This window comes from Falco cherrug, chromosome 4, assembly GCF_023634085.1.
Source record: "Falco cherrug isolate bFalChe1 chromosome 4, bFalChe1.pri, whole genome shotgun sequence".
NCBI classification, from domain to species: Eukaryota; Metazoa; Chordata; class Aves; order Falconiformes; family Falconidae; genus Falco; species Falco cherrug.
The window spans coordinates 35,328,964-35,356,453 of record NC_073700.1 but is presented as its reverse complement, the minus strand read 5'-3'; the positions used below and the strand labels follow the sequence as shown (position 1 = coordinate 35,356,453).

The window sequence follows — 27,490 nt, the reverse complement described above, 5'->3', positions numbered from 1 at the left end:
GCTGGTCTGGGCTGACTGTTGCCACTTTAAACATTACCATTCCTTCCCCCATTACTCCTTTTTATGAAGTTTACTTTAGCTTACTGAAGAGACCCATTTCAATACTTGATTCTATTTTTATTTCAGCTTTCTAGAAAATTGTTTTGACAGAAGGCACAGTAAACAGTATTTCACAGTGTGATTTGTTTGTCACGTTGTCTTGTGATTCCTGAGCAGAGACTTGGGGACAACTCTGGCGGCTCCTCCTCTGTGCTGCGGGAAGCCCAGGAAGGCTTTGCTGTCAGCTGCCATTCTGGTTTGTTAAAGTAACACCTGAAAGATGACCATGCTAGGGGCTCTGTGGCACGTGCAGAAGGTAAACTTGTGCTCAAGAAGAAAACCAGGAATGAACCACCGGATCGACAGGTGAGTTCCTGCTGATTTCCTCAGCTGCCAGATTGCTACCCTGCAGGGATCAGAGGAGGATGCTTTCCACCGTGCAAAATCCTTCTGGCCAAATTCAATTTGGAAATGTTGGTGTTTGGACATGCTCCTCTGTGACCAACTGGCATTTGGCAGGAGGGCTGCTCCAAGCCTTCAAGCAGAAGGAATGATGCTCTGCTGCCTGCTCCAGGCAAGTCACTCTGCTGCATCAGTGAGCTGGTGTCTAAGCTGGCTCTGTCCCTCTAGGCAGCCTGGCAGCCCCTGCATAGTGTGATCGCTAGGTGCTCCTCCAAGGAAGGAGATGGGAAGAGTGGCTCTGATCCACAGCTGTGACAACAGGCAGCCCACAGGCAGCTGAATGCTCTTGTGCTTAGTGGCATCCTGCTTTCTTTTCCCTATCTCCCCAGTGTTTGTGCATTTGGGTGACTAGATCCAGTTGCTGCCTTGGAGTCCCTATCTGTGTGAGAACAGTGCCCAGGTGAGCAGTCCTTACGACACTGGCAAAAAGACTAAATTTGTTCAGCCTGGAACTTGGACAAGCTGTAAACAGTTAAGTTGTCTTGCTACCAGTTAAATTCTTGCTTGCTGTCCATAAAAACTTGTTGGCTTTTACAAATAATCTGTGTCATCTTTAAGTATGGCAGTATATTTTGGCTCAATTTATAGTACAAGTCAGAAATGTGCTTGTCTTTTTTCTTTTGGCTTGTTTGCTTTTATGCCATAAAAGCAACAAGGCATTTAAGTTCCAACTGGCTCATTTTTAACAGAACAGTGAGGGTTTTGGTATCTGGAGATGTAATGAAAATGGAATTGCTCAGTTTCCTATGGGAATAATGTGTATCCCAAGTCATCCCTTTTAATCTGCTCACCTCGCTTAAAGCTCAAACAAGATTTGGTTGAGTGTCAGGCATTTAAGAGTGAAACCAAGCTAACTCAATTACGAGACCAATTATTCCTGATGGTGGTGGCATTATGGTATACTCCACGAGTGAGTCATGCGAGGCCTGATTCTTCCATCAGGCTGTAGAACAGTCCCTTCTGAGCTATTAGGTGTTCCAGAGTATCAAATTCAGCTATCCGGCCATCTTCCAAAACCAAAATCCTGTGAACATTAAAACAGAAGTATAAACTTGGGGATACACCAACAGCTGTAATAAAACTTCGTTTTTTCTACTTTTTTTCTAAAATAAATTTCAGTACTTGCTTGTTATTCAACCAAGCTTTCCAGCTGGGAACAACTGTGCGATAGAAATAGTTTTCTGATGAGTGACTGTTCAAGTACTGAGTTTGTGGGAGGAGAGTTTTCGGCAGCTGGGACTGGAGTAAGATTTGTGAACCTGTATTTTAGCTTCATGATTGTAAGATGACCCAGAGAGCTGCAGCTATGGTTTTGCTGTTGGTGGGGGAGAAAAGGGGGCGTGACACAGCATGAAATGCATCAGGTGGAAATGTGATTAACCTGTTGGTGCGCAGTTGTTTTAAGATGGCTCCTGCAATCTCTAAGGCAAAGCTTGGAGGGTTAAACAAGAGGACAGACGTGGAATTGCTGTTCACTAACATTGGGTGGTTTGTGTATTCCACACAGGTTGCTTGTGTCTTTCCTCCTCCTCAGGAAAGTGGCTGAAGGTATTACCTGTCACAGTCCATGATGGTGTTTAGCCGGTGGGCTATCATTAACACTGTGCTGTCTTTGAACTGAGTCCTCAGGGTGGACTGAATCTGAAGATCAGTTTCTAAGTCTATTGCTGCTGTGGCCTCATCTAGAATGAGGATTTTGGCTTTCCGAAGCACTGCTCTGGCCAGACAAACCAGCTGTTTCTGACCAGTGCTGCAAGTAGGAAGAGAGATGATAAACTGAGAGCGGTCGTCACTTTGCCCTGGGTTCAGAATATGTGATTAATTTGAAAATAGTAATGAAAATATGATTGTTCCTTTCCCCTGAAAGGGTGATTGAGGCCGGTGACACTGCAGGTAACAGCATGAAACAACCTAAGGAAATGGAGTGTATTGCTACAGCACCCAGGAGATCTGCACTTGGAACAGGATTGCAGTGTTTTATGTACTACTGCACAAGCCACCACAGTGGTTAAGTCTCAAATGTCTTCCATTTGGTGTCTTACGATTTGATTTCATGCTGCGAAACAGGACAATAATGCAGCGGTTTGCTGGCTGGGCACTATTTTTTTACATTTTTAAGTTAGACACCTTGTCCCACTAGCTCTAAGTTCTCCTAGCCGGCGGGCTGGCACTGCTCTGCCGCTGTCATTCTGCAGGTCAGGTACCTTAGGTTTTCCCCTTGGTCAGCGCACTGGTATTCCAACTGGTCTGGCAAATCTGCAACAAAGCTCTTGAGCTGAGTCAGTTCCAAAGCTGTCCAGATGTCTGCGTCGGTGTATTGGTTTAACGGGTCGAGATTCATTCTTAGAGAGCCAGAAAACAAAACTGGATCCTGAGCAGAGAGACAGTACAAACAACTCCTGAAATTAATTATAAGCGAGCTCTCTGGTTTTCCCTGCTGGGTGCAAATTTGTGGCTAATGTTATATGGAATGGGAAAATAGTGTGGCACAGAGGTTATTTCCAACTCTGAAATTTCTGAATGTCCCTCCTCTCACAGAATCTTTATAAACCTTTCCTAGGCGTTAAGACTTACAATGCTGCTGAAGCATTTTGGAAGTTCATTTCATACCTGGGGAATGACGGTTATCTTGGTTCTAAGGTCATGGAGGCCTAGCTGAGCGATATCTAGTCCATCAATTAGGATGGCTCCTTCCGCAGCTTCCACTAATCGCAGCAATCCCACAGCAAGAGTAGATTTCCCAGCTCCTGTTCTTCCAGTTATGCCGATCTGTAAAGTGCAATGGAAAGATTTTGGTTTTGATGTTGATAGTTTTCCACAGTTGGACACACCTGTCACGTAGTTCTTAGCCTTTTGAAGAGAGACAGCTTTGTGTGGATCAAATCTTCAGGGCTGTTCAAGATTCACATAGTCTAGCAATACATTCTTAAAGGGAATAACTTATAATTTGTAAGTGTTCTGTATGAAAAGGAATCTTGAGGGCTTTGATGTGGCACTAGGTTTAAAATTGAATTCCTTTGCTGTAACCACTAACCTTCTGTGAAATGAAATTTCACTCAGAAGAATGTCTAGTGTATACAGCAGTGCTGGGAACGCTGCTTTGTACTGGAAGAGGGGTGCAGTGTTGGTAGAAGCTTTACTGCAGCTTTCACACTTACAAGTTACAATACCTTGGTGTTGGGCAGGGACTGTATCTGCCCAGATGTGATCACTGCAAAGCACTGCTCACTTTGTAGCTCTTCTGAAACGAGTGGCTTTGCTTACCTTCTCTTGCCCGTTGATGGTTAGATTGATGTGCTTCAGTGCTAACTCCAGATTTGGCCTGTATCGCAAACTATAGTTTCTGAATTCAATTCTTCCTTCAGTTAGCCAAACTTGACCTTGAAGTTTGCCATTCTGAGTCCAGGGGGCCTAAATAGATGAGAACAAATGGCAATCATGGAATCATAGGTTGAAAAAGACCTTTGAGATCATCAAGTCCAACTGTTAACCCAGGACTGCCAAGGCCATCACTAAGCCATGTCCCTAAGCACTGCATCTACGCATTTATTTAATACCTTCAGGGATGGTGACTCAACCACCTCCCTCAGCAGCCTGTTCCAATGCTTGACTACCTTTTCGGGGAATAAATTCTTCCTAATATCCAGTCTAAACCACCTCTGGTGCAACTTGAGGATGTTTTCTCTTGTCCTGTCACTTGTTATCTGGGAGAAGAGACCGACCCCCACCTGCCTACAGCCCCTGTCAGGCACCTGCACAGAACAGTAGGGTCCCCCCTGATTCTTCTCTTCTCCAGGTTAAACACCCCCAGTTCCCTCAGCCACTCATACGACTGGTTTTCTAGACCCTTCACCAGCTCTGTTGCCCTTCTCCAGCAATGTATAAAGCTGATTTAAATTACTAAATCAAGTGGCCATACTGAAACAGGAAGCTTACGAAGACACCTGTGCCAAATTCCCCTGATCTATTTACTGTTTCCAAAGGAGAAAAAGGCATCTAACTTTCATATTGCAAATGTTGACTTCTTACTTTATGCAAAGATGCCAGTTGTCTTAACTGAAAATGGGGAAAAACATTTGTTTGCACATCAGAGTAATGACATTATAAGTGGTTCAAATAAAAAAAGATTTATATGCCCCTGTGAAGAGGACTGTGAAAGCCTCCTTTAGCAGTATCTCAGGGCAGCATATGGAGAAATAATTTTAATGATTACAGAACAAACATGATTGCATGGGAGACTTAGTGGCTAAAAGGCTATCTAGCAGCCATCAGTTATCAGAGAGTTGCATCTGAACTTGCACAATAAATACGTACTCCAAATACGGGCAGAAAATACAGCACATTCCATGGGTGTTACCAAGTGAAGCTATTTTAATGGCAATCTCATGCTTAACTGTCTTAAGGAAACGATGATCAGAGGTTATAAAACAAGTCTGTTCAGCTGGATAAAAACCAAGTGCTGCAGTTCTTTAAAGGAAACATAACTGACCTTTTAGAAGGGGAAACCTAGGAGGTTTGTCGAGGTGGAACAGAAAAGTGACTGATTTAGTTTTGAGAGATGTTCATCTCTGCTAGTAAGGTCAATAGTTAGTTAGCTACCTCCTTAGGAGTCCTCCAGTACTCTCTCACTCTTTCCACAGAAACAATGTTGTTCTCTATTTCTGTCCAGGAGCGCACCATCCAGTTCAGAACACCAGTTATCTAGCGGGAAGAAACAGAAGCATTATGGCAGATAAAGTAAGTCTTGACCTCTGCTTGCGAGGTACCTGGTACTTTGTCTTACTGTGTCTTTATGAAGACCTCCTCATCAGCTAATTACTTCAGAAATTACCCTTAAAACGCTAAAAGCTAACCATGGATCCTGGTGAAAGTTGGTAAAGCTGTCTTTAAAGAAGCTAGCCAGATCCCCCCCTAGCTGCTTCTCAGCAAGTTTACAGAGAATGAAATGCTGCTGACTGGGATGCTAAAAGATAGTGTAGCTTTAGGCTGCTGTGTAACTAGCATATAAGCAGATAAGACACACGCTGAAGACCTTGCTTCAGTTGCTCAGAGCATGCCGTGACTGAAGTATGAGTTCAGGTGCAGGAGGGAAAAGATGGCTAGTGCATGTATTCATGAGGTTCATTCCCTAAGGGGCTGTGTGCTCCAGATGCTCTGGGTTTCAGCAATGACATCAGGGTTTGGTAGAAGGCATCTAGGAAGCCACAGAATAGATCATGATTTCTTAGAAATTAAAATGATAGCAGAAATGAAAATGCAGGTTGTTTCTGATATAAGGCAAGCATGGTATTCAATGCTGAGTTACCTGAAGAGCATATGAAACGGAGAAGCCAGCAGTTCCTGGACTGAGATGTGTTCTGCCCATTGCTACAAATAGTGCTGCAAACAATACAATGCCATTGCCTAGGAACTCCAGGTTTGTAGCAAGCCACCTGCAAGAGGAGGAGAGTACAGGGGTGTTGCTGGGTGCCCTCTTCCTTCCTCCCAACAGAATCTGCGATTACTTTGCGAAGCACTTGTGGAGCTGCTGGAGTACAGGATGCTCAGCAAAGCTCTTGTCATTCCCTGGTTGCTCTTATCCAGCCACCCTGGAGCTCATGAAAGGCTCCAGTCTGTCTGAACTGGCTGGCTTATAGTCTCTGTTAGGATTTTCTCCAAGGCCTGTTGGATGAGAGCAGGATGAGAGAGTTCTAGGATGAGTTGGTCTAGCACCTCTCACTCCTTCTACTCTTGCCTTGTTTCATGACTGGTGGCTGATGGCTCTGTTATCTGGTGGGTCCTGCATATACCACAGGGCTCGTGCATCTGCCATGTGATGATGGGCCTCACCAGGCATCTACTGGAGCTTCCTGCGTTTTGGACATGAAGTGATAGACCTAGCGGGGCGCCAGCATGTGTGCGCCTAGCCACACAACAGGCTGGGAGCGCACTGCCTGTACGAGGGGCATGGTGCCAGAGGGGTGCAGTGCGAGGGGCAATGGAAGAGGCTACCCTACCTGCAAAACACTGTGCACTGTCTCATCTTCTGTGTGCCTCCACCCAAGCCCCAAGAGCAGCTGTCTCCACTCCCCAAGGCTGCGAGAGGGAACTGCCATTGTTTTTACACTGCAGATTTGTACCTGTCGGCAACTGCTCCAGGGAAGCATATTCGTTGATTCTGATCCACTAAAAAATTGTTCTTTGAAATAAACCTCTCCTGGTCCTTGTAAGCACGGATCACGCTGCTCCCTTGGAAAGTTTCGGCAATGTGGGAGTAGATGGGTGACCTGCTGGCAGCCTCCACGCGTCTCAGCTGGCAGGAGGTGCTGACGTAGAAGTGCTGGGACCAAGGGACATGGAAGTGATTAGAGGGCTTATGCCTCCATGGAGGCGCTCCACGGAAAATTTGGGAAGGCCTCAACAAGTGCAATAGTACGTGTTATCCTACCCACACGTTCGGTTTTATATGCCCTGTAAAAGGTGAGGCGGTGCCTCTGCCTGTGTTCTCTCCTCTCTCCATTAACAATAACTCTGTGGTTAGTTAATGCAAAGAAGCCAGGGTAGCCTGAACTCACAAAACCTCTAAACCGACATTTACTTTCTCCTGTAGACTAGCTCTTTGCTTGATGGAGCACAGAGGTGTACCTGCACCCTTACTTGCCCTTCCCTCTTGTTCAGTCTTGGCTGGCAAAGCATTTGAGCTGTCAGAGCCCACACAGAGCGCTGCATGGCATACACAGATATATTAAAAAGCAATGTAGGAATTCTGGAGGAAATGAAAAATGCTTTTGGTGTCAATATGATTCCATTTACACTAATGGAGACAAGGAACATAGCTCTAGGTAGGATTTGATCTGGACATCAGAAAAGCACAGGCTTCTTGGAAGTCTGTGGGATGCTTTGGAAGGCTGAGGTGATGTGGGAAGAGCCACTGACATTACTCTTGTTCAGATACAATTTGGGATGATTCAACTAGTTTCTGCATGTCTCTGCTCCTAAGAAATGGAAGGAGGCTTTCTGCAGGGCCATGGCCATGCTGCTTCAGCCTCTCCTGTCTGTGTATCTCTATAAGCTCCTACCTGGAATGCAGCATAAAGAACAGTCAAGGGCACTATGGCCATTGCTGCCTTTGGTGTAGCCACTATAATCACAATGTAGATCTCCAGCAAGTTGAACAAGAATCCCAGCAAGGACTTCAGCTTGTCAGGGATGACAGAATCAATGGCATCCATTTCTTTGGAGAAGCGGTTCAGCAAGTTTCCAATGGGTGTTTGCTCAAAGAAGACCATTGGGGATCTAGCAACATTCCTCAGCAACTGCAGAAACAGCTTGTGTGATGCTAACACACCACCTAGGAGGACTGCTGCTGTGGAGACAAATCTGCCAAGGGCTGTAATATAAAAAATAATTATTATGGTATAATAAATACTAAAAGAATAATAATTACTAGGTTTGAACAAAATCACCTTCTCCTTTTGCAAGATCATGGTTTTCATGAGTACTGTGAATGCTATACTAGTGAAAGGAGCTGACTTTCTCTTTGGCAGCAATTAAGCCAAGCCTCAGAGCTGTGGGGTCTGGAGGGTAATTATGGGGTGGGGGAGGGGGGGAAAAGACCTGAGCAAGCTTGATGGGGGCTGTGGATTCAGCAACTTAAACACACAGGGCAAATAATTCATTCTTCACAAAATGAGCTTGACTGGAATTACTTTGAATCACTTGGTCTTAGGTTTTGTGCCTACAGCCTCACTGTTGGCACAGACAGGTACCCAGCCCTTCCCACTCTTTTCAACTTGTTCAAAGCTTTCTCAATGTTTTTTTATTTGGGCTGAGATTTTTCTAGATTTTATCTCTGTCCTAAAACAAGATTATTTATTTTTTTTGAGTGACCGAAAGAATAGTGGCCATTTTTGAAGAGAAAGATTTAAGGAAATACAGAATTCTGCACGTTCCTCTTTTAGTTTCTCTATACACTCATATGACCTAAATCAGGATTTAATTCAGCATGGAGAAGCACCACCGCTTGCACTTTGATATGATTAATTTATATTGGAGGAATGGAAAGAGATTAGAGGAAGAAAGATATGCAGAAGATGTTGGATACAAGAGGACAGGATGGAAAAATAAGGATCTTGTAGTTCTTCCATTGCTGAATGTTTTCTAGGGACTCAGGTTTCCAGCAGGAAATACACAGGAAGACACTATTCATCATGGTCTGCTGAAAGGCACGGGAGAAAGCTTCTGGCATACCATGAAGTAGAATTTCAGGCAGTAACACTGGAAATATTGTTCAGATCCCTTAGAAATCCTCTCTGTGCGTCAGAACCTGTAGCTTTAGGTCCCATGCCAAAGCTTTCGGGCTGCTGCTAAAAGCCCGTGGGTATGCACTTGTTTATATTCTTAGAAAACATCTTGGATGTGGGAAAGGGAGATGGTAATACAGAGGATTAGGTGAGCAAGTTAAACAAACTTTGAACAACTCCTAGTGCACCGAAGACTCCAACTCTCAGCTCTGAGTGTTGTTGTGTCCCGTTGTAAACAGGGTCATCTGTCCACACACTGAGCCAGTACCCACGAGAAAATGACACAGCTTGCTGACACGTGAACAACAGAATGATGTACGCACACAGCGGTAAGCCTGTTGCCTTCAGGTAGGCTGCATAAATCGAAGTATTAACCTAGAGTGAAACAATGGGGAAAAAACAGGAGGAGAGGCTGGGAGGACCAAGCTTGTTTGCAAGGAAAGCAGCTCCAAACCTACAAATGATTTATTATGGCATATCTACTAGGTTGTGTGTCACGGGCCATAGCAACCATGTTAAATCTTTTTGGTTTCCTCATGGATGAAAAATGAAGCCATACTTAAATAAATCCACGGTGTTAATGAGTGATTATTATCAACTAATGAATGTTACTGCAATAGGCTCGTGTTACTACTGGAATGCACGTAAGTCTTTCCTTATGCCAGGCAGTAGTTTTCATTTGTTCTTGGTGTGAGTGAGAACTGTTGTGTATCCCACTGACAGTTTGTGTGAGTAACTGCTGATCAGCAGAGGTGAGATCCCAGTCTGGGTAATGGGTGCTTCCCTAGGGCAGCAGCTGCCTCCTTTGGGGTGTCTGACTTGTTACCCTCACTTCTTCTCAGTACCAGCGTGTAGCCTCAGCTGTTTGTTTCCTCCCCACATTTTACTGCTGCTACACTGTGCCCTGAATACAGACCTCATCCATGCCCGACTCCTACTAGCTGGAACCCCACGTCTGCTTCTTCCCTTTCACAGGACCCTCCTTGCCTCAGCCTTTTGCAGTGTTTCCCTTGGGCAAGATGAGAATAGCGATAAGCTGCTTTGCCCCTTCCCACCAGCCTCAAGAGTCTGTGGACAGACTCAAGGTTACAAGTCCCTTGTAATCTATACTCTTTCCGCTACCACCACCTCACCCTGATTGCCTCTGGATGCTTTCCCCCTTCAGATCAACCCTCGAATTGGGATCTCTCTCCTCAAGCAGTCATAAATTATTCCCCAGCCATGCCCCTTCCGCAGTGTACGTGCATTATTCCTGTTCTGAAGCCAGTGCTTGGATCAAGGGCATCCAGGGAGAACAGTTTGCATAGAAGGTGCTATGTAAGATAATGCTGAAGTTACTCTGTCTCAGTTATAGGGTAAACTTGTATGGCTCGGCTGGCCACCCTGGAGCCACAGGGTTTAACTGGGGCAGTGAGCTGACCTGCCTGCCATGACCGGGTCAGTAATAAACCCCTGGTGTGTGTCTTTGCCTCTGTGGGAAGGTGCTGTGCTTACCCTGCCGTGCTGAGTTCTCTCTCCCTCGGTTAATCGTCCCTTGCTGGCTGCAGCAGTGGTACAGTCTTGACTTACAGTAATGGTGTCCCTTCCCATAGCAGAAGACTTGACTGAATTGTCGCTTCATAAAGAAAACAAAAATTCTTTCAATTTTTTTTAGCCAAGGCAACGAGTATTTTAATGCTGGATCTCCTTACTCATCCACTCCTATATTCGTCCCTATTTTGAGGGCTGCATTTTCGGGGTCCTCCAGTGTGACCCTGACCACTGTCCGTATTTGTCGTGGGGACTGGGCTCTGTCAGACTAACAGAAGCTTTAAGTGTTCACTACCTGTGGCTGGACTGAAAGGAGTCAGACCTTAGAGCCCCACTGGGAAGTGAACAGCAAGCAAGTGTATCAGTATGCCTTGTACGTGAGCTCTAGAACAAATGCTGGCTCCTTGTGAAATACAGAGAAAATGTTAGTAGGCGTCCACATTCAAGAGCAGTTTCTCACCTATTCTTGAGTTTTGCATGTTTGCTCTTACTAATTCATAAATAAATCCCCAACCTGCATCGTACTCAGTAAGAGCCTCCGTGGAGGTTTGTAGGGGCTTTTGGAGCACATTCTTCAGCGTCTGAGACAGCCTTAAGCTTACCTAAAGAGCTGCTCCTGTGGTGGACCATTTCTAGAGATGATGGTGCCTTTGGTGTCTCCCATAGCTGCGAAATAAACACATTTTTTTCTAAATGCTTTAGAATCCCATTTTGTCCTGTATAGCCTTTGAGAGACCAGTAATGAGGAGGAAAGCTTCGTTACAAAGAATTCTTAATAAGGGTAGAAATATTAAGGTGAGGCTTAAAGAATAGCACATATAGTGGGTAATTCTGTTTGCTGCGTGATTGTTGTCTACTAAAATAGAACTGTTTATTCAAGAATCAGTTTTGAGGTGATGAGTCAGCTAACTTGACAGACACATTTCTCTCCATAGAAAGCAACAGCTTACTGTGATTGGATCTTGGCTTTAAATGTCCATAATGATGCAAATGTAAGACTGCCTTTTCCAGTTTTATTCTCTTTTCCTTCTTCCCAAATGTGAACAGCAGCAGACAGACAGACACACACGGTTCTTTAACATTAAACATAATATTAAGGAAACAATTGACTGATAGACTAGGGAGAATTATTCCGACTCATTTGGGTTACCTGGAAGACCAGCGCCTGCCTTCTCTTCTGCAGCAACGTGTGAATGAAGAAATTCTGCAAAGGCCTCGTTTTTCTGTAGAAGCTTTTCATAGGAACCAGTTTCTGAGATCATTCCATCCACCAGAAAAACAATGTTGTCCACTTGAGGCAAAATGTTAATTGTGTGAGTCACCAGTACACGAGTCTGCTCGAATAAAGAGGGAACAGTTACAGTTGTTCTGGTGTCTCCCTGCTCACTTGAGCCATTGCAGTCAGCTGTCTTCGGAAGAAAGACACGTACTCAGTGTGATCTATGAGTTTTACTAACTTGGAGATATTTTTTATTTTATTTTTTCCTACCACTTCTGACCGTGTCTGATGAAGTTGACCTTTGCAGCACAACTTTGTGCCCCTTTTGAAAGCGCAGAACTTGGGAGCGGAGGAGTGATCAGATTGCTTTGTGTCACGCATAGCATAAAGGAGTGAGGATGGGAACTGAAGCTTGAAGTCCCAGGCTACCATCCCGTGTGTAGGACCTTTTGCTTTGCTCACTGACCAGTTTCTTGTTGATTCCCCTCAGACTGAAGCTCTTAAGTAGAATGATGTTAATTGGAGAGTGTGTCACATTTATTGTCACTGATACCATTATTTCAGAATCAGATTTGTGCCTGAAAAGTTCATCAACCTGAGTGGAGTTACAGTACAGCTCCTTTCCATTTAAATTTCTGAGTATATTTGCACAGATAATTGTGTGTAGGAAAGGATATAAGAAAAGTAAATTTTCCCTAGATAGCAAATCGGCATGTTCTATATTTCTAACGTACAGTCAAGCCATCTGAGTACTGCTTAAATCTGATATCTTCTTTCTTTCCTAGTTTTTCTATTTCCATACAATAATTACATTCTGATACTTGCAGCCAATCCACATGAAGAGAAAGGTATTTGTAGTCAAACATATCTGTTTAAATTGGACTTCCTCATGAAAGAAATTACCTATTTTCCTTTTCCAATGTGTAATTGAATCAAGTATTTGTAGGCAATTTGTACCATGAAACAAATAGGGCTGCCCTGGTATCCCTTTGCATGTAACCAGATTTATTATCCAGACTGCTTTCAGCAGGGAAATGCCAAGGAATAACAAAATGCAACCAATGCAAAAAAACATGGAAGAAAAGTGTTTAAGATGGATTTTAAGACTGAAATTTAAGTGATGAACATTTGGGTGATGAGAACTGTAAAGGTGCCACTGAACTATTCAAAAGTGATGGGATTAGACATTGTGATAAGATACGACAAGCTGGAAGAGATCAGACACCGCTTCCAAACTACACCAGAAGTAAATCTCAAAAAGAGAGAAGGATAATGCCCACGGAAAACCAAAAAACTATGAACTTGCTGTAGAAGTAAGACTGGAACGAGGCATGTGGTTTGCATAAGGATAAAGACAGTCTTTCAGGAGAACCCAACTTTTCAGTTTTCTTTCTCCTAGGTGAGATTCACTGCAGAACTTCCATGTGCTGTGTGGAATGCAGAGGTTACCTATTCCACTGCCGCTAACAGTAGTACCTGCTGCCACTAGTGGAAAAAAGAATTTGGGAGCCTTTGATAAAGTGAGTAACCTACCTTACTGGAAATGTTTCAGGGGCCCTGATAATTAGATACATTTTGCAGTCTTTTACAGATCAGGATTTATAACGCACCTTGTCCTTCAGTAAGCCGGTGGGTCCAAGAACATGTTCAAAAATGTGCTGTCCAACATGTGCATCAACAGCTGAGAGGGGGTCATCGAGCAGGTAAATTGAAGCCTTCTGGTACACGGCACGAGCAAGGTTCACTCTTTGCTTCTGCCCTCCCGATATATTTATTCCCTGTGGAAATGTATTGACGCTGTTTATTCCAAAACTACAGCACATTTAGCAACTGTTGACTCCATTTTACACTGAGGTTTTTTATTACTTCCTTATTTTTAAATCAGTACATCTCCCTCCCTTCCTCCAAATAGGGCTCTTGAGATGCTGAGGCAGATTCTGTTGAGCAACTCTGCTTTCCGGTGAAAGGGGACCCAAGAATAACTTGGATTTGTTGATTTTTGTCTTAAGCGTCTCCCATAATTCTGGTTAGGTTAACTATCAGGAAGTGGGCTTCAGACCCCATTAAATCATGGCCTGACTTCTCGGAAATTACTGAGCACCTGCCTCCTGCAACTTTAGTCCTTTTGCAGGTGTTTTAAGCAAGCCACCCAAAGTTGTAGCTACTCATGGAAAAGCTGGCCAAAATATAAACTTAAGCCAGTACCTTCTCTCCTATTTCACTCTTCTGCCCTGCAGGGAAGCTCTCCAAATCAGGTTGCAGTGCACAAGCATCTATCACTCTGTTGAACCATGTTTCATCCATCTCTTTCCCAAAGAGGATATTATCTTCCACTGAAGCATTCTGTATCCAAGCTTGCTGGGGGACATAAGCTGCAGTGTCCTATAAAAATGGAAGTAGAAGAATGTTAACAGTCTTTTCCATACGTTCAACTTGATGTTCTGGGAACCTGTCTTTTGAAGAAAAACTCTCCTGATTAGATTTATAGAAACCTGGAATGATCGTCACCATTGACAGGTCTCAGAGGTCTTCACAAAATAGGAGTCTGCGTTCTTATGATCTTACAGAGGAGGAAACAGGTGCAAGTACGTGACACAGCTTACCAGGATGCCACTTCAGATCACTGTCAGAGTGGGAACTGGAACTGGATCTTCGGAGTCCTGTTCCAGTTCCCATTCTCAAGGGCCAGGCTCATCTGAAAGAGGTCTTAAGGTCTTCAGATAATTAAACGTGGGCTGCTATATACAGCCTTTGTTAAAATTCAGCAATAAATGGGTTTTCATCAAGTACCTGATGCCTTGGTAAATGCCTTACTGTTCCTGAAGACAGCCTGATTAGAAGCAAATGCTCAGGGGAAAATTTACCCTCATGGTCATGCAGCCGTCGGTCTTCTCCAGCTCACCGAGTAATGCTGACAGCAAGGAGGACTTTCCAGCACCCACCTGGCCAACTACAGCAAGCAAGGAGCCTTGGGGCACAGTAAGATCTATGCTATAGAGAAATAATTAGTCTCTTATCACCTTCTAGATATGCTTTCTGAAAAGACAATGACAACAATTCTTGCTATTGTTTTGTAGCAATAAATATATACCAATTAACCCCCCTAATTTCTTACTTGAGCCCTCAGTTGCACAGGGTTACGCTTCCCATCTTGCTAACTTTTTGCAGCAGAACAGGAGTCATCCTTTCAAAGACACCTCCAACCAGAAAGTCTTCATCTACATCCCCATCTGAGTTTTAAAACCAGATCCAAGACCCAGATCCCCACTCTGGAGATAAGCTAGCCCAAAACATTGGATATAAACCATTCCTGAACATCAGCACTTTTCAACACTGTTTCTTCTCTAAAACTGCAATGTCTTTTGAAATTAAGCATGTAGTGATGTCCAGTATAATATCTTGTGTACCATCAATTCTGCTTTATTGACTGAAACTACTGTAATTTCATATCTGGACAAGGAGATTGTGTTAAAGAAAGCAGGCTCCATATATTAAGGCAACAGGCACCTTCCCATCTGTGTGCTCGCAAGCATAAAAGCAAGATTACATTTTGTCTGACTATATTTTTTAGAATTCCACACTAAATATGAAGCAAACTCAGAAGCCTCTACATACTCAACACTGGTTTCACTTAGGCCCTGAGGAATTCAGAATCTACCCTGACCTACAGAATTGAGATGACTAAGGGTAAGTCTGTACCTTCTAAGACAGGGAGAAGTTTCTTTGCTCCAGCAAAAAGTCCCATTTCTTATGGTGATACTTGCCTGCACTAAAATATGAGCAGAAATAGAACACTTGTAAATGCAAAGGTAGGTTCAGAAACATCCCTGTTTATGTGACTTTGTTTCAGTATGTATTATATTACAGAAGATGAACCTTAAGTATGAAAAGAAGGGGTTAATTACTAGATTACATTTCATTGTTAGGAATAAATAGGCCTGAGAGATAAAGTGACAGGAAGGGACAAACATTTTTCTCTTGACTATGGTAGGCACCCTAAGAATGGAAGCTGAACAATGGAAGCTACTCCTCTTACAAGACAAGAATGCTAACACAAAAGCTCACCACAGTCAGAAGTGTTTCTGCTTGAGCTCTCAGGATTCAGTTCTTTCAGATTCAGAAAAGCTGCTAAGCGGTTTAAAGAAACTTTGGCCTGAAATGAAGCAGCACACAAAAGAATAAGATTTAGAATTGAAAGGGAGCCAAAACTAAAAGTGAAGACTCAGAAGACTCACTTAGAACGTTGACTAGGTGCTACGGTGCAGTTGCTGTAGGCTTAGATGAACGAATGCAGCACTTCCTTATGTTAACTGCTTTTATTTCCACTTAGCTTAGAAAACCCCCGTATTCTTTCCTGTGTTTTCTCTTCTGTTCACACAGTGAAACTGGTGCTTTTGTCTCTAATTCATCCTGCCATCTTTCTAGGGATTGCTTCTGTACATGAAGAGCTGTGACAGTCCTCTTGGGGTGCCAGAGAAAAATGAATTTCCTGATTTCTTACTTGACAGTGACTTGCTTTGCTCTCTGGCCTGGGCCAGCAGGGTTTCCACTGATCTCCTGTGGAGATTTTGCTCTGTTCTGATTTCTGTGATGAAAAACAATTGGAAGCACCTCTGAGATCTGATGGTGCTTGTGATTGGCTCCAAAAGACTCAAGAGTTGTTCTTGGTGACTATAGTGTCAATATATGGAGCCCTTCTGAAAAACAATACTACAAAGTACCTGTAGCTGCAAGTCCTTGCTCTTCACTGTTTCACAATAGCAATTAAATAGCTGATATTCAAAGCCCTAAGAAATTCCTACCTTTACCTGTTAATGGTGATATGTAAAAAACCCACTTATGGCCAAAGAAAAAGGAATGTAGCCTGCAATTAACCTGGACAGCAGCATTTATGGAGAAGGGCAGGAAGGAGTGCGCAGTGTTGAGAATGTTGATCAGTGTTAAAGATACAAAGGCCTTCTGAGCATCCAGGACATGGGTGTTATCCACGAGGGTGTAGACAGCAAACATGACAAATGCAATCTGAAAGGGAGCAAAGGAAAAGCAAACCATTTGCTTCAGACAGGGAAGAGAATGGTTCAGGGGTGACAGGCCCCTGGCTAAAGACTCTGGAACTCAATTAAATCCGTACAGGCTATTGCCCATGCACATGGTACCCATCCTGCAAATATCATAGACAAAGGTCTTGCATGTTGGTGACAAAACCAAGTCTGATCGTTAGATTTTTGTTCTGCTTTAAGGAAGTTTTGGTGCTGCAACCACAGCAAGGTAAAAGCACTGCCATTTCCCATTGAAAACAGACATGGTTGAGCTGCACCAGCAAGTACAGTAGCGGCTTGTGCAGCTACTGACTGTGTCATGAATGCTGGTGAGCTTGGAGCTCCAGGTGGTTCTTGCAAAGCAGGCTTAGTCTGCCTGGAGCACATTGTCAGACCAGGTGACTTGTCTGTGGAACCGTTAGGACAGTGTAAGTGTCTGTATGGCTGATTCCACTGGGGCTCAGCAACTCCTGTGAGACCACTAACTCCTCTGGACAGATACTATCTTTAGCTGTCTCACAGGAAAAATCTGTCCAGACAGGAGTACGAAGAGAAATGGAAGTAACAGCATGTCTTATGTGGGAAGGTGAGCCACTCACCAGGAAAGTTGATGAATGGAAAGAAGCTAGAGATGCTGAGAAGAGAATCTGAGACTTTTTTAGGGCCTGAAGTTCTTGCTTCCGGATACCAATCACTTTCTCCATGAAGGTTTTCTCCCAGCCATGCAGTTTAATTACTTTAATGTTGCTGAGAACAGCATTGATGAGTTTGGCACGCTCGTCTTTATGTGTCATCTGGGTCTCCTGCAATAAATGTTTGAGTTTTATAATTTAATAGGTTGAATGTTTAACAGTGCAGTTATTCTGAAAAAAACACCTTATTCCTGCCTATGAATCCTGAATAAATTTCCCTGCAGGTGAGCAGTGTATATTGTTTTGCTTATGAATCTTCCAGGCTGGGAAGTATTTTGCTTTATATCTTCAGAGCTTTATTTTTACTGGCAATCCATAGAAACATGCAGAAAAGGTGAGCAAACAAGGTAAAAGAGTGATCACGCAAGAGCTTACTCTAAACTTCAAGAAACTCTCTAGGCTTTGAATCCTCCTAGGTTCCTTCAGACAGCCATGGTAAGCATGAATAACAAATACTAAGCTATCACATAATTGAAGTCAGTAAAGCACTTCATTTTTATGAAGCAAAACATACCTGAAACTGACTCCTCTTCTTGGTGATCACAAAATTCAGAGGTAAAAGAAAAAGGAATACAGCAATCGAAGCCAAGGCAGATGGCCCAAGAAGCTGCCAGGAGAGAAAACGAAAGAGAAAGAATTTCTGGTGATTACAAAAAAAGACTCTTTTCCATTCCCCTTGCTCACCTTTCCTCTTCCTTGAACCTACCTACACCTGACTACGGCTTTAACCTTGCCCTTGCCTTTCCTGCGCACTGTGCTCCCGAAGCTCTGTGGGTTGGATTGCTGCCTCCCCGGGCAGGGTAACTCCTGTCATCCTGCTCTGCTGAATTTATTTGCTTCCCTTTTAGGAACTGGATTAGTGCTGAAAGCTCTCCAGGAGCACGCTGGAAATGCGAGTAATTTCTGTTGCGTCTCGGACGTGTTAAGGTGGCCATCTCGTGGCTGGCACCAGTTAGTGACTCGAAACGAAACCAGGTTTTATTTCAAAAACTAACCCAAACCCTCAACCAGCTATTCTTGCAGCATAAATAACCCAGCTTGTCTGAATTTACATCAACTATTGAGATGAAAGGGTAGCATTATGCTGTGCCATGTGCTTTTGGGACAGCTCCTGGATACCAGGGTCCCTAATGACTTCTATATCAAAGCAGAGAGCTTGTTTAGTTACATGTTAACTCTCATGGTTTGGTTACTTCTCTCTACAGACAGCTTACGCTTGCTAGACGTGCATGCTGGTATACATACAGAGATAAAAGTATTCTCTACACAAATGGTTTATGAACACGAACAGACAAAGTGTTAATTATGCTCCAACTACATGCAACCACATTCAGCTTGGCAACATCACTATAAAAGGGGTGATGATTTTTTAAGTCTACACTATGGCTCCCCGTTTTCCAGGGTCATACTATCCTGCCAGACACGAGGCACAGTCCATTCAGGTTAGCAAAAGAAGGCTTCTGGAAAGCTCACGGGAATCAGCTGTCTCTATAGTGCACATACTTCCATTTGGTGTGCTGCCAAAAACAGAGACTAAGAAATATGGATTTATCCTGCTGAGAAAATACTATAGGTTGAATTTGGTGTAAAGAAAAAAGGATCTTTTATATTATCATCCTTTATTTCTAATTCAGGTTTTCTGCTGTCCTTGCTAAACTCCTTGATACCTATGAAATTCAAAGTGTCTTAGCCTTTTTTGAGTATCACGTAACTTTGCTTCAAACTGTTTCACTGATGCTGTGGTAATCAGGCTTCAGGATGAAGTACGTTAAGTTGCTGTTTCAGACCATTCCCCTCTGTTCTGTAACTATGCTAAGGAGCCAGAAATGGACTCTCAGCCTGCACTGGTCCACAATGTTTTGGTCAAAAAAAGGAGGTGATAGAGGAAAATCTGAGGCAGAAGTTTATCAGACAGCTCAGAATAACCACACTCACAATCTTTTCCCTAAAAGAGGCTGAATGCCACATACACAGGTGAGAAGATGAAGGATCAGGTAAGGATTTGATACTAATAAAAATATTTTCCAGAAAGAAAAGTGAATCTACCATGCTACAGAGCTAAGAAAAATATGGCAATTTCAGGCTGTTCAAACTGGCAAAGCTCTATGCAGAATTCTGAAAATCCCTTTTTCCTTTAACACCTAGAATAGAAAGGGATTGATAAGTACTGTCATTGTATTTTACCTGCCACAAGAAGACAAAGCAGATGATAATCCGAATAGGAGCGAGCCAGGTCCCATTAAAGTAGATAATCAGATCCATTAGCTTTTGGACATCAACAGATACCAGATTAACAATTTCACCTACTGTTGCCGTTTTCCTTGATGCATTGGACATAACTAGGATCTAGACAGGGTAGAGAAGACAGAAAAGGTGTCATCAAACAACAGCTTTGGTCCAAAAATCAAACAACTTTCTTTTCTTTACAAAGAAAGAAAGAAAAAAAGGGAGAAAAATGTCAGATCCTAGGTACTGAAAACATGCTGTTGCCTGGAATATGTGACTTCACTTTAAGATGAAGAATTTACTCCTTTCCCCAGCCATAATCTACAGCAGAAGAAAGTTATTTTTTCCTCTTTCCTTCTCTTGGCTTTTCCTTCAGAGGTAAGATCTCAAAAAAAAAAATAGTAAAATACCTCCCACATACTGTTCAGAGACGAATATAGCACAGTTACATTGTAAAAGTAGTTTCGAATTATATCTCCCCTGATACTGTTAAGAACAATGTACCAGCGATGTTGTAATTGCTAATGTAGAAAAGAATGAAGCTGAAAAGGAAGCTACAGACTCACCTTCCTGTACACAAGCCCTGTTACTGCAGTTTTCAGTCTCAGCCCCAGAACAAGACACATGTACATGTATCGTTGTTCAAACAGAGTCTGGAGACAGGCCAAAAGGAACATAGCGAAGGCATAGAAATAACCATGCCAGCTCGGTGCTTCTTGATCTTCGATGAACTCCAGGAAAAGGCTGCAGGACAGGAGCAAAATGTTGATGAATCCATGTAGAACTGATGAAATATCAGACACACAAAAATGCAGAAATGGCAGACATTTTTCTGTATTCTGTCTGGCTGATGTTTATCAGTAAAGTAACAGAAAAGTTAGAAAAATTGCTGAGTATTCTGTCTTACAATGTCCTGATTTTTGACATTTAGCCAGTCTTGGTTTTGAAGCCATCTCTGATAGCAGCATTCTCAGGGGAGACCTCATTTCCAGTGTTAAGGATGGCTCCTGAATTTCATGAAAATGTCAGAAACGCAAATTGGGAGCCATAATCTAAGGAAGTCATTAACATTTGCAGAACTTCTCTTGATCTTAATGATTATGAAGTGATTTTTGCCCTTGAAAATATACCATAATGCAGGTTTGTGTTGTACCAACACAGTCCACAAAACATTATGTCAACTGACTAAAGCTATTTAAGATGTGTAGGATGCACAGCTGTGCTCTTTATAATTAGTTGGGGAACACGAAGCCTTAAGACTACAGCAAGTGGGTGACAGCCTGTGTAAATGATGTGATATGTAGAACCATCAAATTACTCCCTCCTGTTCTAGTAAAGTTGTCAAAAGGCTTAGCACAGCCTGTCCTTTCCGCTGCTGGAATACAGCAGTGGGGAAAGTGTGCACAGCTTTAGACAGTGGTTTGTTTTTTTCTTTCCTGCTGAATTGACTGTGGGCTTAGCAGAAATGGTAATCCAGCTCTTTTCATCAGCATTAGGAGATTTCAAAAGGTAAGTGTTTGTGAGTCCACCTCTGTGGGTGCTGGTGAACACATCCCTGTGTGCGCTCATGCAGGCAGCAATCTTGTATGTATGATAGAAATATATTACAAATATGCACATACCTCAGTAACTTTGGGATGGAGAACAGAAAGACGTCACAGATAACTAAGCAGACAGTGCTGAGAAGGAAATAGGTTCCAAACATGCTCCAAAATGCTTTCAGTAAGGGCCCACTTTGACTGTGCTCTGATTGCAGTAGAACCTCTGTCTCTTCAGCTTCTGCTGTGTCAGTTTTGCTCTTCTGACCTTTTTTAAATGTAGCAGACTCCATTTTTCTAAAGAAAGAAACAGTAAGAAAGCTTGCCGCAATTGTAGAAAGCATAGGAATCTTATGCATTCAAAAAAATCATTAAATATCTCACACTGGGTCTCATGCCATGTCCAGTATAATGCTCATCAAAAAATGATTCCTCTCACAAAAATCTTACAGTTCCGTACTTCCAGGAATGAAAGGATGTTCTCCAGCAGATTTCAACACTTAAAATCAGATTTTGCACAAAGGAATTTACTCACTAAGTGTTCACCCACTGAAGAGTCAAGACTCCCAAATCTTCACAGCAGAGTGGTACTTGGACTGTTTTATGTATGTTACCCTTTTCTTCTTGTTTAATAGACAAGTAATTCAGTGAGACTGAATCTTTCAGCTATTCTTCTGACTAGATAGGAAGCACGCAAAGCTTACATTCAGAGCCTGAATATGCACTGTGGCAGCCTGCGGGGCATGGAGGGGATTAAAGCCTGCTCTGAGATGGCGCACCAGCACTGTGAGCATACTTGCTTATATCATTTAGAGGCACGAAAGCAACCACCCAGCTGGCACACTGTGCTATCAGGTACTCACTGCTGGGTTCTGCTGCGACACTTCTTCCACTCTCTTTCAGCCCAGGCAACAATTTCTTCAGACGAGTCCTCTTTCCTCACTGACCACAAGTCATCCACCCCCAAGGTCTGCTGACAGCCTTTCCAGACCAGCCTGGGGAAGGAACACACAGACGGCTGTAAGGTGAGCACAGAAGGATTTGCGGTGCATGTAACATTTTCAAAACAGACAGGCTGTAAGTTAGTGCCCCACAGCGAGCACATAGGGACTTCCATAAAACACTGCTTGGGACTGTCCTTTCCCAGAATAAATTTGGATGTTCAGAAACAGCAGTTTTGCTTCAAATCCCTATGCTACCTTCTGTCAACATCATGAGGATTTGCAAGTAAGCCCTTATTTCTAGAACATACTAAGAGTTGGGTCTTGGGCAGTGGGCGACAAAGTTCAGTTTAACTTACCCTGTGGCTCAGTGAAACACAGATGAGGCCTTATCATAGCAGACGTTAGGCCCAAAGTGTGTAATCATTTTACTTCTGAATGCTAATGAGCAGGCTGGGCCAGTGTCCTCAGGCACTATTTTCTCCTTGCCCAGCATCTGTTACAGGAAGGTCTGGCAGGCAGGCAGGGCTGTGGCTGGTGTACAGTCACCTTTTGAGATTGCTGAAGTCTGTTTCAAGATTGGGAGGGCACTGGAAGAGTAGTTGGAAGGGGGAAGAGAATTACCTAGAATCACAGATTTGTGTTTTGAACTACTTTGAGAAGTAAGTGAAATTTTCATAATTTGATCTTGTGAGAATACCTCAAGTCCCCAGAGAGAGAATTTAAATTCTTGCTGCATAAGCTAACTGAGGTATTTCATACTGGCTGTCATCTCCACCCTGTCTTATGCTGGGGTTTTTTTTCTGATGTTCTAGCAAAACCATGTCTTTTTTTGTGTGTTTTCTTACCCAGAGAACCACCAGTATGTGATTTTGGAAAGAAAAGAGCTGCTGGATTCTGGACACTGATTCTGATGGGAGAAAAAACATGGATGATATTTTTACATAGATAAGGGCATGTGTCAGATAAACATAATCCCCTTCTGCACTTCCCCAAGAAAAGCAATCAAAAAGTTACACCCATCCCATTCATTGACCCTGACAGTGTTGTGGAGGATCAGTGGGATCAGGAGACTTTGGAGAATTAGACTTTAAATAATGTATTTGATGGAGGAGCAAGGGGTATCATTCTTCATACCCAAAGACATTTGTTTTCTGAAGCACAGACCTCTGCCATACCCACACCTCAAACAGAGTACTTCTGCACAGCAGAGCATGGGGAAGCAACAGGAGCCCTATCTACTGGTTTCAATGAAAATACACCAATGTGGATAGAAAAAGCTTTTAGTTTTTCAAAACATACATAGAGAGACAGAATATTGTTATCCCAAATTCTGCCGGTTACCTTTTCAAACTCTCAGCCTTTATACAGAACAATGCATCTTTCATCTCCCAGCTACTAATGTTCCTGTGCATCCCCATAAATTAAAATTCCTGTTTGAGCAATGAAGCAATGCATTATGAAAAGCTACGCTGTACTTACAGGATTGTTGACACCTTTAGAGAAGAAGGGAGGGTGATCAACGAAGCAGAATAACACAAGTTCTCCTAGCACCAGACTAGCATAAAGGTAAGTTGTAACATGGTGGAAATGGTCTTCCTGGAAACCCTAAGAAACAGAATACTGTTGAGAATGAGGTAAGAACCTTCACGTGAAATCAGTGGAGAAAGAGAGCTGCTCATGTTCTACCAGCCGTAAGCTCTGAGTTTTGGTCTGAAGCACAAGGTGCGTTTATTTAAACTGTAGTTATGTAGAGCTACTTAAATAGGTAACTCCCCAAACTGGAATATCAGAAAATACTAAATAATGGACACCTTTATTATTTAAAGTGGTGGCTTTATCACGAGCCTTCACAGCAGTCTAGTTGAGTCAGATGTCCACATTGCATCGTTATTTGGGGAACTCTGGGTGCTGAGGAATAGAAGCTCCTTGCTCACCTAGCAGGATGAGTTGCTGATGTAATAAAGCACCTGACAGGTTTTATTATAAATGGTGTATCTAAGGGACTCTGTGAAGGGCACTCTAATTAATTTTGTGAATGAGAAAAAGAAAAACCAAGGAAAAAGTCTTAAGTATTTTTGGAACTGTATTTTGGTAGTAAGAGGTGGCAGAGTGTTATTTCTACAAAAGACCTGGTGCCTGAGCATCATTCAACACAGCAGGAACAAGCAAGTTCCCAGATGTCTTTTGTTTAGTGGCTGTGAATTTTTCCCCTATTACTTGAACACACAGGTAACATAAACTTTTGTTTATTCCTTATTGTGAAGGAAAGGTACAACTGTTCACCTGAGCAAAATGGTCACTGACAGCAAGTCTCAGATGGGTAAACCCATCCAGCACTCCTCTACAAATAAACATTCACCACAAATACCCAAAAATAAAAATGTGTATCAACATATGTGTGCTGATACAAAATCTGGCATAAGGCCAGTTCATTTTGCTTTTATTCACATATGAAGTCTGCCGAGCTCTCAGAAAACAGTGTAGACACATTCTGTCTACACTGAAAGGAATAAAATGGGTGGAGATGACCATGCGTCATCAGTCATTTTTCTCAGCGTGTATCTTAAGAGAGGAATCTGGTTCTCCACCTCACAATCTATGAGGCAAAAAAAGCCCTGTTGTTTAGAGACTTCATACCTCTGCACATTAAAGATATGTGGTTTCACTTACTCTTTCCAGGGCATGTTGGACTTTGGAACTAAACATCACAACTGCAGCCATGAATGAGAGCAGCCAGTAAATCAACATGACGCCTGAAGACTGGATGCCCATCATTCTTTCCACTTGGGTAAGGAACATGGCAAGGATCTGCAAGGAGGTACAAATTTGTCCAAATAAATGGCTGGTAACAGAATGCCAAACACTTATTACCAAATTAATGGATACAATAGAGAAAAATCAGTTAGTTTCTTGCTCAAACATTTCAAGATGTTCAGAGCTGCAGTATTGTTCCTAAAAGGCTAAAACTGAAAAGCATGATGTGCAGTTTTGCACTCAAGAATGTCTCTGCAGAAAAGGCAAGCAATAAAACTGCAAGTGGGACAACAGGCTGGGAGGATCTAGGCTATAAAGACACAATGACAGGAGGGGAGCACAGGCATTTAGGCTGAACGGAAATCCCATTTCATTCTAATTTATGCTAAATCACATACTGCAGTTACAAGAAACTAAATCTTGTCTTGTTGTTGTGAGACCTCTTTCTAAATGCTACTGCTGCCTCGGCTCTTGCAAGGTATCCTCTGCCCACAGGGCTCTGTATCATAGCGACAGACCCAGTGGTCTGCCCCAACTCCAACCCCTGCTGCGTCACACAGCAGAAAATCACAAAGCACATCTCTGGCCTTCTACTCCCCATCAGCTATCTCTGTGCCCAAAGATCCTGAGAAACATGGGAAATACAAGGTCTTCCTCAGGAGGGCTGAGCTGGGCCACACACAAACAAAACAAAGGAAGAATTACCATTGTGATTCCCACCACGGCAGGGCTGATGAAGAATGCTGGAGCCCGTGGGATTCCTTGGCTTATCTCCCACAGTACGAAGAAGACATTAGAAAAACACAGTATTACTAAGATGAATCCAAGGACCTAGGGCAGAGACAGCAAGCATGTATTGGAATGGACTGAAATGATGGTGGGACAACCTACCGAACCGAATGCTCCCAGCAGCCTGGGCAGTAGGACTGGAGAGCTGGAAGGGCAGATTTGGGATGGAGCACATTACGGGAAGTAGTGGGGGAACCAAATGGAAACACAGGGGAGACATTATGACAGTTCTTCCTATAACTTGATTTATACTGACCTGACTTTACCTGAGTCGGCAAATGTCAAAACAAACACAGAGACAGATCATCAGAACAGTTAACGATTTAGAAAAATTAAGTTCTGCATTGAAGCTGTGATAATGTTAGGGTCAAACCCCATCCTCTGCCCTTACCATTTTGGTTTTGAAGATGTGAGACATCCTGATATAACCTTTGTTTTTGTATCGCAGATACAAGTAGTAGAAAGGAAAACAGATCCAAAGATAGGCACAAGGGATCCAAGCAATGACTGTACTCTCAAAGCACCAGGTAAATCTTGGGGTGTTTGTATACCATGTCTGATTCCAGTCCTGTCACAGAATGAACACAGAAGTGAAACAGTAAAGCTAATGTATGCAGAATTTCACCAGCTAACGCAAGTTGCTAGTGCTACAGCTGAGATCTACTATAATGTTTGAGGAATTTGATTTAGTGTTTCAAATGTAAAAAATATTTGGCAACAGACGGGCTGCTAGAGAACAGTAAGGTGTTGGGGAGGGAGGGAGGGAGGGAGGACTCAGCAGTAGCGTTTTGGAGGGAATGGAAGTAGAAAGGTTGGGGGGGAGAGGTTGGAAAAGTGAAAGATGCCGAAGGACATCACGTATCACAACTGGAGAGAAAAAAACCCACCAAAAGACAAGAGGAGATTCAGATTATTGAATGGGCAATGAGAAAAAGTAATTTGGGAATGAAGATTATCAGCATGTAGGACCCATCAGAACAGTCAGTAGGGAATGGTGGGAGAAATGAAGATTAGGAGGAAAGAAGTGCCCTAGTGCATAGACTGCATCTGAAGCGCGTTTCCTCAGCTGAATTTGTAATAGTTTTGTAATTTTTTGACCGAGTAAGTCAAGACTGAGGAAGATCTCATCTGCTAACACAGTAATACTAGAAATACAGCGAGCTGGAGATGAACAGGCCAGGGTGTTTCCCCCGCAGCTGGCATTCAGGCGCGGCGCGGTGCAGAGCGCGGCTCGGGGAGAGAGCCCGGTGCCGGTGCCGGGGCACTCGGTACTGCAGGAGTTTCCCAGCCCCCAGGATGGGGACCCAGGAGCGTGGGCTGCTCAGCACCAGGCCCTCCGAGGGTACCGGGTGCGTTATGAAGGCAGTGGCGGGACCCATCTCGGTGCCCGCGCAACCCTGACCAGACCTGCCGTAGCTGGAAGCGGGCTGGGGCTGTCCCCGGGTGACAGCTCGTCCCGGGGGCAGGGTCCGCAGCCAGCCCCTCGGGGGGTGCCCCCGTCCCGACCGCAGGGCGCCAGCCGCCCCGCTGAGGCACGGCGCTGGGCACGGCTGCGGGGCGGGGGGGCCGGGACGGCTCGGCTCCCCCGCTGGCACGGCGGGCCCCGGGCAGGGCCTCTAGAGGGGCGGCCCGGCCGCGGCCCGGTGCGGCGGCGCTCGCTCGCTCTCTCCTCACTCACCCAGAGCGCGGCGGAGCCCTCCGCGGAGCCGCACAGCGCGCTGCCCGCCGCCATGCCGCCCGCACTGGAGGCAGCCGGGGCGTCGCGGCCGGGCTCGGTCCCCCCCCGCGGCCCCGCACCCGCCGCTCGGTGCCCCCGGGCGGGCCCTTCCTCACTGGGCCGCGGCCGAGCGCCCCGTTCCCACCGGGCGGGAGGGGAGCGCCCCGGGGCCGCCTCTCGGCTTGGGCAGGCCGGTAGCGGGGGGGCGGCGGGCACGGCCTGGGGGCTGCCCCCGGGGAGGGCGCGCGGCACCGGGCAG

At 44.0% G+C, this 27,490-nt stretch overlaps 1 protein-coding gene and 2 long non-coding RNA genes across 7 annotated transcripts; 2 read left to right on the top strand and 1 right to left on the bottom strand.

Annotated features, from left to right (window-relative positions):
* Positions 1–96: 96 nt before the first annotated feature.
* On the bottom strand, positions 97–27,468 carry ABCC6 (ATP binding cassette subfamily C member 6). 3 transcript variants are annotated; one of them, XM_055706936.1, is made up of 31 exons: positions 27,193–27,468; positions 25,906–26,082; positions 25,431–25,556; positions 24,642–24,779; positions 23,451–23,576; positions 22,817–22,878; positions 21,891–22,022; positions 21,112–21,324; positions 20,056–20,233; positions 19,448–19,609; positions 17,778–17,870; positions 17,171–17,374; positions 16,408–16,554; positions 15,598–15,685; positions 15,232–15,301; positions 14,397–14,523; positions 13,738–13,914; positions 13,143–13,310; positions 11,464–11,647; positions 10,916–10,979; positions 10,278–10,398; positions 8,951–9,158; positions 7,560–7,870; positions 6,621–6,820; positions 5,807–5,933; positions 5,101–5,202; positions 3,766–3,912; positions 3,112–3,270; positions 2,706–2,872; positions 2,057–2,251; positions 97–1,525 (listed from the first exon to the last, which is right to left on the bottom strand). In XM_055706936.1, exons 1-31 carry the CDS (start codon positions 27,244–27,246, stop codon positions 1,417–1,419), a joined length of 4,536 nt encoding a protein of 1,511 aa, XP_055562911.1. In that variant the 5' UTR covers positions 27,247–27,468; the 3' UTR covers positions 97–1,416. The 3 variants fall into 3 exon arrangements, with proteins under 3 accessions (XP_055562911.1, XP_055562912.1, XP_055562913.1); XM_055706937.1 differs by lacking the exon at positions 2,057–2,251; XM_055706938.1 differs by lacking the exons at positions 2,057–2,251; positions 2,706–2,872.
* Positions 1,992–13,136, top strand: LOC129735838 (uncharacterized). 3 transcript variants are annotated; one of them, XR_008731711.1, is made up of 4 exons: positions 1,992–2,049; positions 5,171–5,238; positions 9,023–9,112; positions 12,932–13,136. It is a non-coding gene; the product is annotated as an uncharacterized LOC129735838 (long non-coding RNA). The 3 variants fall into 3 exon arrangements; XR_008731710.1 differs by lacking the exon at positions 1,992–2,049 and adding an exon at positions 10,132–10,220 and having other exon boundaries at positions 5,126–5,238; XR_008731709.1 differs by lacking the exon at positions 1,992–2,049 and having other exon boundaries at positions 5,126–5,238.
* Positions 21,937–26,051, top strand: LOC114016753 (uncharacterized). The gene is made up of 4 exons (XR_003561410.2): positions 21,937–22,052; positions 22,821–23,537; positions 24,651–24,759; positions 25,963–26,051. It is a non-coding gene; the product is annotated as an uncharacterized LOC114016753 (long non-coding RNA).
* Positions 27,469–27,490: the final 22 nt, after the last annotated feature.